General features: G+C 52.4%; 1 protein-coding gene across 2 annotated transcripts in view; it reads left to right on the top strand.

The window, feature by feature from the left end:
* Positions 1-124: 124 nt before the first annotated feature.
* The window catches only part of PSD (pleckstrin and Sec7 domain containing), a 46842-nt gene continuing 27166 nt past the window's right edge, over positions 125-19800 (top strand). The window contains exons 1-7 of one of the 2 annotated variants that reach the window (XM_088059324.1): positions 125-166; positions 1398-1519; positions 2922-3038; positions 10680-11571; positions 11652-11754; positions 12394-12862; positions 19068-19511. In XM_088059324.1, coding sequence (XP_087915450.1) covers positions 10804-11571; positions 11652-11754; positions 12394-12862; positions 19068-19511 — 1784 coding nt within the window. In that variant the 5' untranslated portion in view covers positions 125-166; positions 1398-1519; positions 2922-3038; positions 10680-10803. Of the gene's footprint in view, positions 167-1397; positions 1520-2921; positions 3039-7605; positions 7795-10679; positions 11572-11651; positions 11755-12393; positions 12863-19067; positions 19512-19800 lie in introns of those variants that run through there. The other variant, XM_088059323.1, reaches the window with a different exon arrangement.

The raw sequence follows: 19800 nt of genomic DNA, 5'->3' as shown, positions 1-19800 counted from the left end.
TCCCGGGCGCACACCGGCTGCCCCGTTTCCCGGTTCCCGGGCGCACACCGGCTGCCCCGTTTCCCGGTTCCCAGCGCACGCCCCTGCCCCTGCGGGCGGCCGCGCATGCGCAGCGCGGCGCCGCTGTCCGTTCAGCACCACGCGGAGCCGGGACCTGCTGTTGCCGGTGAGCCACGGCCCCTCCAGACCCCCCCAGCCGCCTGCCCGGCTCCGCGGTTCTCCCAGCGGGCTGTGCCGCCCCTGCCCGCCCGCAGAAGCGGGCGGGTCCCCGGGAAAGGCCAATCCCTAGGGCTCACAGTTCTCACAGAACGCCCGACCGGCAGTCACTGGGCCCCTCTCCTCCGCGGGTACCGGGCTGTCCCCTCCCCGGGGCTGCCCGCGGCCCGCCGCTCCCAGCCCGCATCCTCCCACGCTGCCAAGCGGCTCCTCGCGCTCCGCTCCCCCGCCGGTGCCCCACCTGCCTCCGCAGCCCCGGGGACAGGGCGGGGTCCTTCCCCTTGCCCGCAGCCCCCGCGGAGGAGCGGCCCGGGCTCCTGCCCGCGCAGTTGCCATAACGACCCCGTGGAAACGGACGCTGTTCCTTCCTCCCCGCTGTCGGTTTGCGGAGCGGGCACCGGCGGGCAGCCGGTCCGCGTTGGTGCGGCGCTCGTACACTACACCTCCGAGCCGGCACAGGCCGTGTGACTCCATCTCTATCTCGGGTGAGACCTGCCGACTTGTGCAGAATCAAGCTGCTGATTACTGCGGGCATAGGAACCATAAAAAAATACACCTGGCAAAAGATCAGGGCCCACAGACAGTAAATACATCCCAAATCCCTGGTCCCAAGTTTCCTGGAAAGTAAAGACCTGTCTGTGCACCCTGCTCTGCTCATTTCCTCAAAACATAGAAGCCGGTTTGTGGAAAGGTCTTCTTTCCTCTGGGGGAAGCTACCCACCATGTCTGCTCCAGGACATGTAGCACCTGCTCCTCGAGGATTCCAGTGGCTCTCTGAGTTAGCACAGTGCATTTCTCATTTAAAGGACAAGTGATGCAGGGTTTAAAATTTTCTGTTAGAGTTAAGAATGCCCCTGGCCATGTTCTGGGACAGCTCTTTCTTTCCCTGTGGTGGCAGCACTCTGTTCTTGACTTCCCACTGTGAAACAGAAGGGTGCCACCTGGCAGAGTCCCTTTAATATAGAATTACTGGGCCTACAGGCAGGAATGGTGGAAGCTGGATGTGAGGTTGGTTCAGGCCACTGATGTTTGTAAGTGCCCCAAGGGTCTGAGAGCTGTTGGCCTGCGAGGGGTTTGGCCAGTTGGCTGATAGAGCTATTGAGATGTATGTGCAAGGTACTAGGAATTATGTATAGTTTCCAGCTGTGAAATGTTCATATTGCTCTCTTTTTTGTCCACAGGTTCTTTGTAGATGCAGAAAGAGCATCACAGACTGTTAGTGTACTGTAGAGGTGTGTGCTGAGACATGGCTTTACACCATCAGGATGTTCAGTGAACCCAGCAACCTAGGTCTACAGCAATGGTAAGGATCCCAAACCAGCACTGTGTTTTGTGCTCATGTCTATCAGGTTTTCCTGTATGCAGAGCAGTTGTGAAATGGCTGTACAACACTGCAGTACAGGTCTTGGGGGGGTGTTATCCACTGTAGCTTTGTGAAGGTACTGCTCAAAGCAGACAAGCTTGAAGAACCACAGCTTTGTTCTGCTCTGTTCAATCAAGATTTGCAGCTTGTCAAGCTTCTGCCTTTCTGTTGGAATATGTTCTACCAAAGTTGGGTCTGCATTTTTCTTAAGAGGTGTTCTGTAAGTCTCCTTTTTAAGCTTCAGTTGGATGCCCATTTTTAGTTGATCCATAATACCTCAAACAGGTCTGCCAAAATAGCTGAGTTGGACCTGGTGAATGCTGGGCTGTGACACCTGCAGCTCTTGCAGGACAGCTGGGGGAGTGGTGTATTGCACAGGTACCTTTAACACACAGGGGACGCTGTTCAGTTTCTGGACACTCCTGTTGTCCCCGTGGCCACTGATGTCCTTGGGGGAAAGCAGGGCCACTGTGTCAGGCCTTGAGCTGATCCATAGTAATGAGAGACCAAGCTGAGCCCCAGGGGGAGGAAGCAGATTAGCTCACAACAACTGCTGCTTTATTGTGTATTCCTTGGAAACATACGGTGCTGGCAGCTTGCAGAGCCAGGGCATGGCTTCTTCACCCTCATGAACATCCCCTGAAGTGAACAGAGACTTCAGCCAGCTCCACTGCTGCGGGACAGTGCTGATGCACAGCTATACTTCTGAAGACTCTAGAGAAGCAGTTTGGTAATCACCTCACCCTTTAGGAAGTGGAGATGTGATTTATAAAGCTGGGTCCTGAAGGAGGAGAAGTTTTGTGGTTAGAAGACCTGACCTCAAGCCAGGAACCCAAGTTGTTTTCTTTTCCCAGAGATGCTCTTGATTTGCTAGCTATAATGGGCAAGTCTCCCCTACTTGTTTTGACTTTTGACTTTTCCCTTGCATTGAAAATTCAGTTATTTCCATGTCAGAGATGTATTCAGAGTTTGGCTGGCTTTCTGCAAGCCTGGTGGGGTTTCCAGAAACTAGTGCTGTCCAAGGCTACAACTTATTTTTGGGAGATCAATATGATGCCAAGCCAACATTATCCCAATGTTCTAGGATCTATCACCTAGTATGATGGCTTGGCACCTTGCTGGCTAAACACCTTTAGCCTTGCAAAGACTTTGGGGCCATTTTCTTTACAGTTTCCTACTAATCTCAAGTGGAACAAGAAATTTGTCAAGACCAAAACCACTACACAAGGACACCAGTAGCTCTGCAATATTCATTCCTCCAAGATGTGACAGCTAGGTGAATGCAGTACCACAGAAGTTCAGTAAAGCTTCTCAACACTGTTTTTTCTTGGACTCTCACCAGGTTCTTTCAAAGGATCTGGCTCCATCTTTTCTCTGGCTGCAGGATAAGTCTGACAGCCTCCATCACTCTCAGGGTTGGAGTGGACCACAACTGGACTTCTTGGTTGCATGGAAAAAGGTATTGAGCTCATAGGGTAAGCTCTGCTGTCAGTCAGTGCTGAGGTTGCACAGTGTAACCAGAAGCCATTTCTAAGCTGGTGAAACAAGAACACATGGTGACTTCTGTTCAACTCTTCCCCATACATGCCACCTTCCTACTTCTTATTCAGAAAAGAATTTGACTATACAGTCAGGGCTAAAAAAAAAAAAAAATAGAAGTAAATCAAGACCAAGTTCTGCAAGTCAAGGTTGAAAGAGGATTATGCATGAGAAGCTCCCAGCTAAACGGAAATACAGGGCTGTTCTGCAGCATCCCACTCATGAATCCCCTGCATTCAAGCTTTCAGTGTGTCCTTTGCATTTGTCTCCACACATTTCCATGACAGCCATTTTGCTCAGTTTTCTGGATATATTTGTAATTACTCCTCTATAACTGACCTTCAAGGCCTTTTACACAATCCTGTATGTTTCTGTGTTCTTCCTGTGCTGGGTCAGACTGTGTGCCTGGGGCTTACTGTCTCTTTTCTGCATAAAATACTCTGTGTTATAGCTCTCACTTCTCTTTATATCCTTTTACCTTTCCTCATGTGAATCTTGAGTCTAAAGGTATGGGGAAGGGATGACATCTTATTGCTGCATAGATTAGCTGGAGAGCAGTCTAAAGATCTGTGCTGCAGAACAAGCCTGTCCTGGGAGGCTACACCAGAGTACGGGTGATTTGGGTTATTTCAGACTAAATTTGTCTCTGTGGTGCAGTGACTCACCATGGTGAGGTAGGTCTGGTGAATGACCTGCAGGCACCCAGGAAGCTCTGTCTTCACTGGAGAGCCCACCCTGCCACTTAGAAATCCCTTGCTTTCCTTCAAGACCATCTTTGCCTGAGCATCTTTTTACCAAGAGATACTCCCACACAATTGTTCCCCTAACTGCTGTGTAGAGAGATTATTTATGGCTCAAGCTGTGCTGAGGCCCCACCTCCCACGTCCCCAGGACAGGTTTTATCATGCTGTCATTTCTGCCTTCATCTTGACAGAGCAATGCTGGTGCAGGAGGAAGCCTGCTCCCTGTGCAGGTGCTGGCACTGGGACAGAGTCCGAGAGGATTTCTGTAATAGCAGGTGTGCCTGGGGCATTACAGAAGTATTTTGTTATAGCTCATTCTGAGGCCCAGCACACAGTGTTTGCTACTACCTCTCTACAACTCCACTCTTCCAAGCCCCTTCTCCTCCTGCAAGAGGGAGCAACACACGGCAGGGAGTTGGGACACTGGGTAGGGCACTAGCAGACGGGCAGGCAGCAGCTATCCCTCGTGTAGACTGTAGTCTGCATGGGTTCTTATCTCTTGTAAGACATTTTGCAGTGTGTATCCTCTTCTAGAATGTTTTTCACTCTGAAAAATCCTGCCAGTCCCACATGAGTGTCCCACACAGGAGGAGCTGCAAGAGGCACAGGACAGTACAAGTTTGCCCTTCCCTGTTCCAGGCTTGGGTGGAAGAGACTTCAGGAAGGATCTCCAGCACTGTCTTTTTGCCCTGTCAAAGCTACAGAACAACATTTGTATGGACTGTCCAAGGGAGGGTATTTTCACCATTTATCTTTAACCACAAGTCTAGCGGAATAACAGATAAGTGCATCAGCCCATTAAAGACTTGGCTTGTGCTGCAATGGCTTTTTTAATATATGACTAGGATGCGGTTGGGTGTTGGCACTGGAGGTAGAAGGCATTAATTAGAGTCATGTAGTTATGCTTAGGCCCCAAGGGAACACATACAACCTAATTGCCTTAGAGCCCTGAATGCAGAGGTGAGGGGAATTCAGCTTCCCTTGCTTTCACTGGGACTCATTGCCTGTGTGGCTGGAGTTTCTATTTCCATGATGCTTCCAGTCAGTTGGGTGAGAAGAGCCCATCTGCTGATGGAGTGACTGTCCTCCCCCTTGCAGGCCTACACTGTGCCCTGAGGCTACAGTACAGCCACGCTGATTTTGGCAGCAGTGAGGTAGAATATGCCCTTGTACCCTTTGCAATGCCTTTATCACAAAGCACACCTGAGAGGAAATGGCTCTGACAGCCTTCCTAGGCTCAGAGAAGCAGCCCTGGGGTGCACTACAGTGTTTACCCCAAGTGGAGCTGCAGCTGCAGCACATTTCTAGAGACTGATCAGTGTGCCTTAGGGCAAGCTGAGCATGAGTGTCTCCTGGAGCCACCTGGGGGAAAGAGCTCGTCTAACCCCTCTTCACCCAAATTTCATCTAGATGTGTACAGCTGTTCAGAACTAGGACATGTCAGGTTGATCTCTTCCAAGCTGGAAGTTCATCATTGTGCTTCCCTGATGATACCCAAACCCTTCTGACTTTGGGAGGGAAAAGTGTATTGCAAACTTATGAAGATGACCAAGGACAGTGCTGGCAACATTTAGAAAACTCCTGGAAGCTCCCTGTTGCAGGATCTGAAGGCTGAAAGGGATGACTTGGAGTTGAGTGGACTCTAATACAGAAAGAACATGGTACCTGCAGGCAAGAACTAGAGGTCCTGAGGTACCCAAATGGTAGTAAAGAGAGTTCTCAGTGCACTGCACTCCTATCTCTCTATCTAAGCCCACTGGGTTGGGGCTGGGAGGTGAAGTGTGGGGGATACCTTGTCCCCTTCTGTCATCTGCCAGAGGGGATTTATGCTCCCTCTTGTCCTGCATCATGGGGAGGGATTCACAGTAGGAGGGATCAGGAGAGCCAGGGCTAAATCCTGAAAAATCCTGATCCAAGTGAGGCTTATGTCAGTTCTGGTCAGACCCATGTGTGTGGACACATCTTTCATGGGTTTTAGGGCTGTGGGAAGGTAAGTGGGATACAGAGCAGGACACTGTAGGCAGAGCAAGAGCTACTGCTATGGCAGGGAAAACACATGTTTTGGACAGAAATATGTTTTCTATGAATGGTCTGGATCTCCAGTCAGGATGGCAGGAAAAGACCTCTCTCTTACCTTCTGCAGCTCTCAGCAGGGCTGCCTGCAGGTGCTGGGAAGGCACAAATATGCCTTGTCCTGGTATGGACATGCTGGGAAAGCTCTGAGCTCTTCCACTTGGTTAAATTTGTCACTCTGGCTGTGGCTTAGAGAAAAGCCTTCCCCCTCCCTGCCCTCCTGCCATCAAGAAGCTGCTGAAGGAATCAGGTCGTTGATCCTTCAGCAGTGAGGCCTCTAATTAGCCCAGCTTCTTGGAGTCTGCCAGAAAAGCCGGCTGTGTGTAAGGCAGCTGAGTCCTCAAGTGTGGGGGAGAGAGGCCCCTCACAGGCAGGAGCCTGGAGAAGGAAGGAGAAGATGGCAGCACTTTGATGCATTAAATATGAGGAAAGTCTTCCCTGCCTGATGCTTTTTCCCCATGCCTGGGAGGGCAGAAGGAGACACTTTCTGGGTGACAGTGGGGGCAGGTGAGCTTGGAGCTGGGCTTGCTGCAGGCAGAGAAAGCAGCAAGGAGAAGCAGCTCTTCCCAAATTCTCTTGCGGACATGATGTGCACATGAAGCCTCAGCTCCCCTGGGCTACTTGTCTCATACACATTTAATAATGATTGCTGGGCTGGGTAATAAAGTGCTATTTAATAGCAAATCAATCTGGCAACCTGCAAGAGCACAAAGTACTGACTGCCAGTCCCAGTGGCTGCCACAAGCAGGCCCAGTGCACTGGAAGCCCTTTCCTGAAGCCCTGCCACAGCACCCCTCACCTTGGTACTCAGCTGTCCCATATGAGCTCTGCTCACATGTGCCACTGGTGGAGTCCCCATGCATGGGCAGGAGACTAAGGATAGGCGATTTTCCCCCCCTTGTATGTAGAAGTGATTTCCTGAGATTCGTGTGGCATTTACCATCCTTGGGGTGCCTAGTGACACTGTGATATGAAGTTCCTGGTGGCCTGAGACACCTTGGCACCCATGGCTGTAGTGTGCTTAGGGTGATTACCTTTGGAGAGACCCTGGCACAGAGCCTGTGCTCTAAGGCAAGGACTTGCTGATGTTGGTTGCCAGCCTGGACCACACAGCAGCTTTTGTCTTCTCATCCTCGTGGTTCTTAAGCAACAGTGGAGCACAGGGGAGCCTGCACCCTATGGCATAGGGCACAACGCACCTGCTGTGCATGCTCATGCATGACACGTGCCAGTGGTCACATAGCAACTTGCATATGCATCTGAGCCGGGTCGGGCCGTTCATGTTGATGTGCACGCTGATGAACGGGGAAATTCACGCCGGGACATGGGGACGTGAGCGGTGCGGCATTGGAACAGGCACACCGCCGGCATCCGGCGCCGCGCTGCCAGTGCACCGAGGCCAGGCTCGCCCTGGCACAGGGGGTGTGCACAGCGGGAACCGGGCGTGCGGCCGATGCTCCAGAGGTGGGGTCCCGCCGGCTGCCCACCCACGGGGACACGCACGCCGGTGTGAATCGGGCGCTCCTCGCGGGCCGGTGCCGCCGGCTGGGGCGGGGCGCGGCGCCCGGAGGGGGTTTCCCATTGGCTGCCGTGGCTGTCAGCGGGGCGGAGTGACAGGCCCGGCCGGGATTAGCGCGGCAGGGAGCGGCGGGTTGCGGCCGGTGGCACCGTGCTGCATCGTGCCGTACCGAGCTGTAGTGTACTGTACCGTACTGTACCGTACTGTACCGTACTGTACCGTATTGTACCGTATTGTACCGTACCGTACCCTGACCGACCGGGCCGAGCCGCGGCGTGCCGGCAGCAGCGTGGAGGAGCGGCGCGTAGGATGCGGTGGCGGCGGCGGCGGCGGCACTGCCGGTGAGACGCGGGGAGCGGAGCGGGGCGGGGCGCGGCGGGGACCGGAGGCCGAAATGGGGCGTCGGGGGAGCGGGGAAAGTTGCAGCAGTTGTTGCAGGGACCGGGGTGGCTCTGCGCCCTCCCAGCAGCGGCGGGCGGCGGCACGGGGCTGCGGTGGCTCCCGGCGGGGCCGAGACCCACTCCGGCCCCCGTGTGCCCGTGCGGCGGGACGGGCGCGGGGCGATGCCCGGGCAGGGAGATCGCGGCGGGCGGCTCCGCCGGCCCCCCTGGCCGGGGGTGCTCCCTCCTCATCCGGATGGATGTCACATCCACTCAGGGTTGATCCCGCCAAGACGGGTGAGGGAAGCCGGGCAGGGGGGGCCGGGGAGTGAAGAGTATGTTCAGCCTGAGCTCCAAGGTGGGGACACGTCCCCTGCCTAGACGCCACACCAGAAAGAGGTCACCTGTTTGCCCCACAGCCTCAGGGCCTCCATACATCCCGCATCGGTCACCACTTCATCCCCTCCAACTGCTCTGTGTCCCTCTGGAGGGCAAAGTCATCTCCCAGGGGCCATTTGCCCCAGCCCCCTCAGGCAGCCCGGCAGCCACAGCCTGGTTTCCCCCACTCCCTATGATGGGTTCTATGTCCAGCACACAAATACTGCCCATCGTTTGAATTTAACCCCCAGCCCTGCACCTCTCTCTCCTGTCTCTGTCCCGTTCTTTGCCATATCTGTTCTCATCCTCCCCCGTCTCCTACGCCTTGTCCCCACACTCCGTGGCGTGGGTGTGTGCTTCCCCCGCAGTGTAAGCAGTTCCTGCTGCCTGCTGCCTTCGCTCCGCATCACCCCATTCCACCAGGCAAGCGCTTGCATGGGGAGCAGCCACCCCCTGTTGCACTGGGTATGGCTCAAAGCAATGCCCAGGTGGCATCTCTGGACATTCCTTTGGCCTTTAAGAAGGGACAGCCAGGAATAATAAGTTTCTTGTGAGATGTTTTATTGAACAAATTGAATCCCCCAATGACCTGTAGCCTCTGGCTATCACACTGCAGCTCCTGAGTTTTTCTCTTTGAATGTGTGCCCAGGGTTGCCCAGGCAGCCACCCTGTGAGATTTTCTTTGCAGGACTTCTCCTGCCTTTAGGCAGCAGGACCAACAAGGCTTTCTTCAGCCCACCAGTGTTTTACAGCCTAACCCATTCATCACAGTGATTTAAGGAGCATCCGTTTGATTCACAATTGAAATCAGCAAGCAGGAAGCTGTAGCTCATTCCATCACTGTTTTTTTGTCTTAGCTGCATTTGTGCTTTTTACCTTTCATTATTAAAGAAAAGCTCACTCTACTGCGTGGTGGAGCCATCCAGCTATGGTGGGTCAAAGGCAGGCATGACCTTTACTCTAAATTTGATAATTCTGTTTTAATAACGAGGAGGACATTCTGCTTATCCCATTTATTCTAGTAATAACTCACATATTTTGAGATAGGCTGGTTTTTGTAGATTTGTTATGTTACAGTGAAAGCAAACTATTCCTAGAGATAAGTTTTTTCCTTGGCATATGTGCCAGTCTGCATTGAGATAAAAAGTGAAATTTCATTTGAAATATATAAACCCCGCATCTTTATTATTTAGCAGTTAACTTCAGCAACCTTGAATTCGAACACAACCATAGCAGGAGAAAAATATTCTAAAAACAGTACATGATAAATTAATCAGGAGAATAAAATTTGCAGTGAGTGAATTAGAGATTGCTGTTGCTCATCAGTGTGATAGTGCAGATAAATGGGCGCCTACCCCACAGGTGTGGTTTGGGTTATTTCATTAATAGTTTTGTCTGTGCATCTCTGGAGCCTAAACACTTGAAAATTGAGCCCCACGTCCTTTAGGAATTTAATCCTGTCTGGTTTGCACTCAGAAACAAGGAGAGGAAAATCATGCTTTCCTGTTTGCAGCTTGCATATGGTTTCTCACTTTCAAATGATCAAAGTGAAGGACTCAGTATCTTGGCATCTGTCAGAAGGCACAAGCAGCCAAGACAGAGTCTTCTCTGCACATTAGGAATTCGAAGAAACTCAGGGAAGGATAAGTACAAGTTTTAGCTCCACTGGGAGAAAGAAAAATGTCAGCAGCCCTGCTAGTGGGGTTGGTGGGGGCTCCAGGTCCTGCCTTTCCCTGCAGCCACCCACCTGCTGTTGTGAGGTGGCTGGTCTCATCTCTGGGTATACGGTCTCTGGGCAGAGACAGGCAAGCGAGTGAGCTATGTGCAGGGCAGGCTTGCTGTGATCCCCCAGGCTGGGATTGTCTGTTACCACTGCTTTTTGAATCTACTGGTGTTGACAGCTCTGTCTGTGCCATCAGTAGTGGCTGTGACATGTGCTGGTGTGACACAGTTTAAACCCAGGCTGACCTCCAAAGAGAGAGGCTCCTTGCCCTTGCTGCTCATATTAAACTCCTTGAGCAAGTATAATTGGAGGATGTCTCAGTGATACAGTAGGTACTTTTTTTTTCCCCATTACCTTAGTAGGCTGTAGGCTGTGGGTAGTAATATATTCAGCCTAAAGCAGAATGAATGAAACCCATTTTATAGTGCATTCTCTTGCAATGTCTGGGGTGCTGAACTGTGGGGAAAATGTCTGAGCATCCTGGCACCCTGGGGAGAAAGCAAACACTCTGGGTGCCTGGGGACCAAGCAATGGGCTGCCAGCATCCCTGCAGTGGTGCTGGTGTGATGCCCTTGATGAACCTTGCCTGCTTCTTGCAGCAGGAGGGGATTTGCTGGGGCTGTCTCACCTGGAGCATATCTTTCTTTTGCCACAAGGTCAGGGCACCTTTGGTCTGTCCTCCCCGTGGCCCCAGACTCTTTTCTGTTCCTTCCCTTCACTAACCAGCTCCTTGCCCTTGTTTCAGGGCTGCCTGAGGATGCATCGCCTCTTGTCTCAGACATCTCAGGGCTGCTGGGAACCTGCCTTGCTGTGCCTGTGCCACCCTGCTGGGCTCCGGACCTGACACCTCTGTGCCCTCTTCTGGCAGGATGGCCCAAGCAGGGGCACCCGTCCGCTTCCACCCCGAGGAGGGCTGCACCGCCTCTCCCCCGCCCTTTGCCCACAGGGTGACCCGGAGGCCCTGGCGGGCGGGGGGAAGCCCCGAGGCTGGGCGGTGCAGCCCCCCACCCTGCCTCACCCCCAACCTCAACGCCGGCCGCCTCCACCTGCTGCGCAAGGGCCTGGCGCCCGATGCCCGCCGCTGCCCCCTCGGCCTCTACAACAGCACCGGCTCCTTGGCCCGCAGGCCGGCTGAGGCAGCGCCCTTCGGCAGCGGGAGCTGCCCCGCCACGGGCCGGCTGACTGCCCCCTCCACCCCGCGGTGGGGCCGGCCCAGCCCGGCTGTCGCCTCTCCGGGCAGCCGCAGTCCGCCAGCCCCAGAGGGACACAGCTCTGTGGTCACCTTCCGCTTCATTGAGAAGGCCAGCGTGCGGACGCTGGGTTGCCCGACAGCTCCCCATCTCCGCTGGGAGAATGGCCCCTACAGCCTCAGCCGCAGTCTGGAGCTCGGTGGGGACATGGGATCCCCCCAGCCCCAGCCCCTGCCTCAGGAGCGACTCCTACACACGCTGAAGCTGGAGGCCTCCGCATCTGACCCACTGCTGGCCGGGGGCAGGGCTCCAGGGGGGGCACGCCCCTGTGAGAAGGAGCTCTGTGCCCTCGACACCAGCTGCCTCTGCCGATCCCTAACCAACGGGCTGCCAGAGGAGTTCCCCACCTTCGCCAGGAGTCCCCTGAAGCCAGAGCCCCGACACCAGGTAGGTACCAGGGTCTCGCATGTTGGGCATGGGCTCTGCCCTGGGGATGCATTGCCCACTCATTGCTCTCCTCTCTGCAGGGCAGTACCTGGCTGTATCCCCGGCAGAGCTCTGCCCATGCCCAGCGCATTGCCAAGGCCAAGTGGGAATTCTTCTATGGCTCCTCAGATACCCCAAAGACAGGTAAGAAATTGTGGGCAGAGGCCATCAGGTTGGTCCGTCCCTCCTTTTTAGTCTGTACTGTTGGCAGGACTCTCACTGGGGCTGCCCATCCGTTGGGTCTTCTCAGTGCCCAACAAAGAGCTGAGATTCCCCCAGGTCTGGCCAGCCTATGCCCTCCTGGGGTCAGACTGTGCGTGTACCAACCTCCGTGCAAAATCCCCTGTGGCCATGCAAAAGAGGTGACAAAAAGCCCCTGTCTGCCTCCGCAGAAGAGCTTTTGGGTTTAGATGGGGTCCCAGGGCTGGCTGGAGATGCACTAGCACTGACAGCCTGTCTCTGCCTCTTGCACTCTTTCTCCTTCTGCCACCTCTTCACTGTTCCCCTGTGTCCCTCAACATGGGAGAGTCACTCTTCTTGAAGGTGTTCAAGAAACAACTGGACTGGCACTTAGTGCTATGGTGCTATGTTTTGTTGACATGGTGGTGTTTGGTCAAAGGTTGGACTTGACAATCTTGGAGGTCTTTTTGAAGCTTAATGACTCCATGATGTGTGACCCCACTCTCGGTGTGTGTGTGTGTGTGTGTGGTGCTGCAGGAGTGGCTCTTCAGAGCTCCCCACTGCAGCTCCCTGTAGCTCTGAACGCTTGGGCCTTCCTTGCAGGCGCCTGTGCCCCTGACTCTGCTCCCCTGGCTGAACTCCCCCAGAAGTCTGTCTCCCCACTGCCAGCCAAGCCACCGGGGTTGGTACCTGAGCACAGCCTGAGCCATGTGGAGGTGGAGATAGAAGTGTCTCCTTTGGGCAGTCAGAAGCCTGGCTCCTGTGAAACTGGGATTATAAGGAGGACAGTGAAGTATTCTGAGACAGATCTGGACACTGTGCCACTGAGGTGCTATCGTGAAACAAACATCGATGACATCCTGGCCGAGAAGGAGGAGGTGGATTCAGCAATTGAGAGCCAGAAGGACAGTGAGAGCAACCCAAGTTTTGTGGGCACACCAGGCAGGAGGAACAGCACACCAGAGGAGCCACCTGCCCCAGGCACCAGCTGCTCCAAGGATGGGCTGCAGGACAGGGATGTGGACGAGGACAATGAGGTGTTTGAAGCGATGAGGAAGGAAAACAGGGAAAGGTGAGGATCTGTGTGCAAGGGCAAAAAGCTCCTCTCACCCTCCTTATTGTACCCTGTGTGGCAAAACAAGCTCTGCTGAAGTGACTGAGCCAAAAATCCCAGTAGCAACATGCAAGCTGTGCATGGGGGTGAGATGGGGGCCTGGATTGCACCACAGGGATTGGGACTGGGACTGGGGGCAGGGCTGGGAGGGGCTCCTCACTGCCCTATGGAAAGAGTAAGCCAGCCCAGGGGATCCAGCGCTGTGCCGTGGGCCTCACTCACCTGGGGTGAACCCTGCAGCTCAGGTTGCCCAGCTGAATTGAGGCTTCCCAGCATGAGTCCTGCCACGGTGCTGCCACATGTTGGGGTGACAGTGCCAGGACCCCAGAGCACAGGTTGTGTCCTGGAGCTACTCTGGGCTGCCCTTCTCCCCACAGATGACTGTGTTTCAGCAGTGAGAGCAGTTCTGTTTCCTCAGCCTCATTAGGTATTTGCCATATTCAGGAAAGTGTAGGAGATACTTTGGGATCAGAAAAGCAGTGTGTTGCCTTCTGTGTCATTTTTCACATGTGTGGCAAAACACCCTGTGCTGTGAGGCTGATGGAGTGGGTGGCACCAAGATTATCATTCAGCTGCCTACTCATGGGCAGCATGTGTGCTCTCACCTGCTATCTGCCCCATGCCAGGCACTGGCAATTAGCCGATGGCATTTTGGTTTGGTGGCATGCCCATGGAGTTTCTGCTGGAGTGGTAGTTTGACCATGAGGAGTGATGAGCATCATCAGGTCCAAAGCACTGTGTGGGACAGCCACCTGGAGGGGAAAGGCCCTGTGCAGGCATGTTCTGACATCTATATTGTCAAGAGTCTTGAGTGAGGTGAGGAGGTTCAGCATCATCAGCAAATGCTCCATAGGAGTAGGGACAGGTCTCATCTGGGAAGCGCAAAACCAGGGTGATGCCTGGGATACCAGGTGGCAGCATGAACTCACCTAGCTGTGCAGAAGGTAGGTGGAGAGCATTTTGGTGGAAGAAAAGGAAAAGGGATGTTTTGATGTCAGCAGAAGTTAAAAATAATTAAATACATACATTAATAATACATTAATACAGTAGTGCCCCTGCACTGGGAAGGAAAAGAATGAAGGTGCTGAGCTAGCAAGGAGGGAAGGTGTGTATCTCTAGAGGAGCTGAACTCCTGTCAGTTTGTCCAGCCATTGCATCTCTATTGGAGGGGATAAATACATGCCAGCCACCCTGTCCTCAAAAATTTGAGTTCTAGAGAAAATTTGAAAATAAGCCATTTGTAATGGTTTTTTGTGTTTTGTTTTTTTTTCCCAAATGAATGTTTGAGTAAAGTTACTGCAAGTTCTTCAATTTGCTGTAACAATTCTTTTGCATAGTATTGCTTTGTTTCCAGATATCTTTGAGGCCTCTGTGAGCTGTAAGCCTCAATCTGTTTTTTGTCCTCTGAGACACCTTACTATAGCTCCCCAGCCAGTGCTGAAAGCTTGGATGTGTCCTTAAACAACCACTGTTGCTCCTAAAAGATGTTGCTCCCAGTATAATTACCACTGTGTGTATGGGGGTGTCATGTTCATTTGGCACAGCTTCTTGGTAGACCAGTTGTTTTTTTCCCCTGCAGCCCTCTGAATATTCCCCTGGTAAGTGCAGACCCTCTAGACAGTGTCTTAAAAAATCACGAGGCTCAAATGGCGAGCTTGTTCAGTCCCTGCATCACAGCCCTGGGTTTTTGCTTACACACTGTTTTGAGCTCTGCAGCTGCAGTCCTTATCCCTGTCTACCAGTCACAAGTATTGATGTTTTCTTCTTCAAGCTTTCTGCTTTGCCTGCTCTCAGGAGGGGTGAAGTTGGGGGGATGAAGAAGCTACCCTGGCTTCCTGGACCTGGCACCATTCTGTTGCTGCAGGAGCTGCTGAACCCCACACCTGTCCTGGTTGCTGGGAAGGACCAGCCCTTCAAAATCACTGAAGTGCTTTTTGATGCTGATTTTCAGCTTTTAGATATGAACATCCCTTTGAAAATCTGGCTTTAAGGGTTTAGCACCCTCTGCAAGAGGGACTTTGGCTTGGTGCTGCCTTGTTTTGCTTCATATTCTGGCCAAAGTTCAGAATCTTCTTTTGTGATTTACCCTCCGAAAATAAGAGAGCATGCTAACAGTAAAAAAAAAAAAAAATCTACACCAAATCAAGTAAGACACAATAACCAATGGAGGAAATATTGTCCTCTTACAGCACATCTGCTTCCTGAATATATTCAGAGTTATATCTACTGACTCTAACGATTAGTCTAAGCCTTTACTGTCTTTATTCCTATTAGTCCCAGAGAGCTGAGACCTGTCAGCGAGATCAGGCTCAATTCCCTTCCTCCCTGAGCATCGGCAGACGTGCTGGCTAAGCTATAGGAAGAGGCTGGTTTGCCCCTCAGCATGGGTGCCTTGGGCTGATAAGAAAGAAGAGGCTTTGCTAAGGAATGCTCTGCTCCCCTGAGAGCACCGAGGGCTGATGGGAGGCAGTGATGCCTTTTCTCCCTGCAAGGCTTGCCTAGAAAAGCCCTTAGATCTTCTACTTGGGAAACCTTTCCAGAGCCTTTGTGCTTGCTGCTTGTTGGCAAGAAAATAGCCACAGGGCAAGCCTTGTTGGGGATTAGAAAAATGGTTATGGTCTCAATCTCATCAAATACTTAAGCATGTACTTAACCTGCATCAAGCCTCTGATGTGTTGTCCCAGAGCCCAAAGTGGCCACAGAGCCACAGCTCGGGGTGGTGCTCCTGGGTGGAGCAGAGGGGAGGTTTGGGGTGATGCTGGCAGGGGCCTGGCAATGAGCAGGGGAGGTACCCACAGCTCTTGTGGGTGGACAGGGGATAGTATGATGGCATGGATGTAGCAGGGGATTGTGGACAGTGAGGGGAGACTGCAGTGCCTGTGGTCAGTACCTGTGCCTAAGCATGGGACAGAGTGAGGACCCTGAGCTCTAAGAGCAGGCTGCTGCCAGGCTGGAGGAGTACTGCAAAGGAGCCTGGGGGGACTGCAAGGAGCTGCTGAGACAGGTCTGTACAAGAGCTTTGTTGAGAGAGGAATAAAGCTAGGTGCTACCGGACAGTGCTGAACAGCCTCAATTTCTTTGAACTGAGCTGGGATCCTCACACAGCAGCTGCTGTGCCTGTGCAGGCTGGAGGAGCCTGGAGCTGGAGGAGTCAGGCATGGCTGAGTCAGGGGTCTGGAGGGTCACAGGAGCATTTAGCAGAGAGTTAAGACCACCGAGGGCTGGAGAAGAGATTTTCCCCTCTGGCTCCCCTGAGCCAGCGATGCTATGTCTCTGCAGCACCATGTCTCTGCAGCCAGGGAGAGTGAGCCCCTTCCCCTCCATCAGCCATTAGAAACCCAGTTGCTCAGACTCCATACCCAGAGCCTTGCCTGAGGCACTGTTGGCTCCCTGATCTACTTCCCTTCCATGTCTGCCTGGCCCTCTCCTAAGGGAGGCTCACTGCCTCTCCTGCACCAGCTCAAGGCTGGAAACCTGTTTGCTCTCCTGCTGTCTGTCACCCTTGCACAGATACTCAATTACAGCTTCTGCATCTCCTTCTCTCCTCTGTTCCTCTCAGCTGGGTTTGTCTGGCTTGGTCTCAGCGCAGGGACCCTTCCTGGGGGACCAGGGCACAGCATGGAGGAGCTGGGCAGTACAACAGGGGCTAATGTAGCATCTGGGTCTGAGCAGGCAATATTGCTCCTTGCTGCTGCAACTATATCCTTCAGGAACTGAATGGCTTTGTGCTTGTTATTGTGGGGTGAAGACACTGTTTCCAGAGCTTGGGTGGTGTGGACAAAACCAGCCATGGTTTTTCTGTGGCCTGGTGGCAATATACTTGACCACAAAAAATGAGCCCACCTACCTCTCCTGGAAACAAGATTCCCTCCAATCTGGCATTATCTTTCCTGACACAGTTTTCACCCTCCTCACGGGTTCAGGGTGCAAAACGGTCAGCAACACTAGCTTAGTTGAGTAGCATGGGGCTGGGTGAGAAGGATGGAAAATGCACATTTGCATCTGTAAAGCACATCTGCAGATATTAAAGAGGTTTCTTTTGCCTTGTCCTCACCAAAAGCCACTGTCTTGGTTTGAAAAAGACACGTGTCTGCTAAGGAAGGCAGAAACCTCCCATGAAATAAATGATAATGTAAACCATCCCCCCACTTCAAAATATAATCTTGAAATCAAAGTGCTCTCAGGCAAAGATATGGGAATAGGAGTAACAGTTCTTTACTAAGGAAATGAAAATAAAAATGCAGTAGTACAAAAAAAGAAAACCAACAAAAGACCCACTGACAGAGTCAGAATACAACCTGACACGCTGTTGGTCAGAGTGTTGGTAGCAGTCTGATTAAATGGAGGCTGCTGTCCTCCTGCAATGACAGATGCGGTTCTGTTGAAGCAGTGATCCTGTAAAAGGCTGTAGTTTTCCTCTGAAGTAGTGATGTAGATGGGTCTGGTCTCTCTGCTGGGAATCCAGTGGGGAAAGGCTGACTGTGGTGTTCCAAGTCTCAGATTATATCCAGGTAGGAATGCTTGGCTCCTCCCCCAGATGGAGTATCTCACAATGGGATGATGTAATTTTATCAGTCATGCAGTGACACTCAATGGCCCATTAACAGAAGATATTCCCCTGGAGAGAGGATGGGTTATGGAAGAAATAAAGAACATTGGCCCACCGGGTTTTAACAGCTGGCTCATTAACAGAAGATAGCCCCCAGTTATGAGGGATGGGAGATAAAGAACGCTTCCCCACCTGGTTTCAACACATGGCGATAGAATACATACTTTTGGTTACATCTTGCACTGCAACCCAAGACAGCCACTTCAGAAGTGGCTGCTCCTGGGGCTCCTACAGGAACTGTAAGAGTGTCACGTGCTGCATAGCCAGGGAAACACTGGTGGATGGGTGAAATCAGCCTGCACCCTGCCTCGCTTACCTGTGTCTGGCTTCACTGCACTTCCCTTGAAACCAGCTGGCACTCTGGGGGAGTCAAGCTGCCAGCTCTTGGCCTGCTGAGGTAATTGGGGTGAGATTTTTGAGTGGCATGTGAAGGCTAATGAATGAAAATAATTTGGTGTGTGTTACAGCAACACATCTTCTGAGCTCTCTGTAGGAAGCTGTTTGTTCATAACAAATGTTATGACAGGCTGGAGCAGTTCTTCTCCTTTAATCAGAGAAGAGAGTGGCATAACAAGTGCTTCTCTGCTGCTTTAATAAAATGATAACAGCTTATGAGTAAAGTAGGCTTTTAGGGCTGTGTTGTGCTTGTACTGCTGAAGCACTGATGTTCCCTGGGTTGGAAACATTTGTACTGTCACATGCTTAGGTCGGTGGGCAAGCTGTACTTCACCTCATTTACAGGACAAAACACTCAGGGCTTCAGGGTTTAGAAACTTCCATGTTGGGGTGGACCCAGACCAGCATTGGAGACAGGCTGTGCCTTTCTGTGGGGCTGATCCCTGATAAGATGATGAGCTAGGACCAATCGTGGCCTATAGGGCATGGACCAGTTCAGATCCCCAAGCCCAGAGATGGGTGTGAGGCTCCCTCTGTGCTGCCTGGGGGAACCTGGAGCTCAGTATCACTTCGTGCTCAGTCAAACATGTCTCCTGGGACTCAACATCACCTTGTGGAAATAGCCAGCAGACCTTGCAGGTGAGTGTTGGTCATGCTCTGAGCATAGTACTCAGTGACCACAGTGCAGAGTTCATGGAGGAAGGTGTCATGCTGTCCTGAGCAGCTTCAGGAGGAGCCTTCTTGGTGATAGAAGCTCTGAAGGCTCATGAAAAATTCAGCCAGTTCCAGAATTGGTTGGAAATGGAGTTGAACCACATCCTGCTTCTCGTACTTGAGCCCTTTATTGGATCTTTATTGGATCAAGTCAAGTGATTGGGAACAGTAGCCATCTCATAAGCTTCTTATGAGGATGAGCCACTAAAAGAACAAAAGTCTGTGGCGCATTAAAGGAGAAGCATATGTCTGGAGGGAGGCCAGCCCAGTCCTGCTTCCCATGGTGTCTTGGGCAGGCAAGGTGTTTCCTTGGTGGTCTAAAGATGTTCAGAAGAGATTTTTACCCTTCTTAGTTTCCTTTTGAAGCAGTGTGTGGGCTTTTGTTTTGGGGTTTTGATCCCTTGCTCTTCAATGATCTGTTCTTCTCACTTTCTTTCCCTCTAGGATCATGGACCGAGACACACAGGGTATGCTCAAGTCTCCAGTGCCTTTCCTTCTAGGGCACAGCCTCTCCAAGGATGGCATGGACTCTTTCAGCAAGCATTTTGAGACCATCATGGAGTCCCATAGAGCCAAAGGCACATCTTACACCAGCCTGGACTCCATTGACATCCTTTCTTCCCCAGCCCGTACCCATGGGACTTTTTTCACTTTTGACCTCCCAACCCTCACCCCAGAAATACAGGGAAAAATCCGAGACAGCGCCAAGGTGATCGAGGAGAACTTTGCTCCTCTGGCTCACTTGGAGCCAGACTCTGGGACCAGTTCAGCCACAGATGCCCCCTGGACAGAGAGGGAGGAGGAACGGGGGAGACGAAGGAAGGGCGCTCGGCACAGCCCTTGCCACTCAGAGGACAGCTTTGGCACTCCCTTAGCCTCCAACACAAGGTGAGTGACCAAAGTTGCTTGCTGTCCAGCTGGACCACTAAGAATTGATGTGGAGTCTAATGCTGTGAGGTTTGGTTTGCAGCCAGAGCCTAACTTGTGTTGCTGGGGAAGGGTAGGACTGAGTGTGCTAGATTTTCTAGGCAGTGGCTGATCAGGCCAGTGATCACCACAGTATTTATTGTGGTAGGTGTGTTGATGGGAGCACAACTCGTTTTTCATCTTTGCCAGCTTTGTAGGTACTGGAGGACTGTGAGGTTTCCTTCAGCCAAGCAAGCAAGGAATGCCAGAA

The sequence above is a fragment of the Pseudopodoces humilis genome, chromosome 9 (assembly GCF_049639895.1).
Source record: "Pseudopodoces humilis isolate 2021_Gansu_Grassland_sample_001 chromosome 9, ASM4963989v1, whole genome shotgun sequence".
Taxonomy (NCBI): domain Eukaryota; kingdom Metazoa; phylum Chordata; class Aves; order Passeriformes; family Paridae; genus Pseudopodoces; species Pseudopodoces humilis.
Note: the sequence above shows the minus strand (reverse complement) of the source record. Positions and strands in the feature narration are given on the sequence as shown.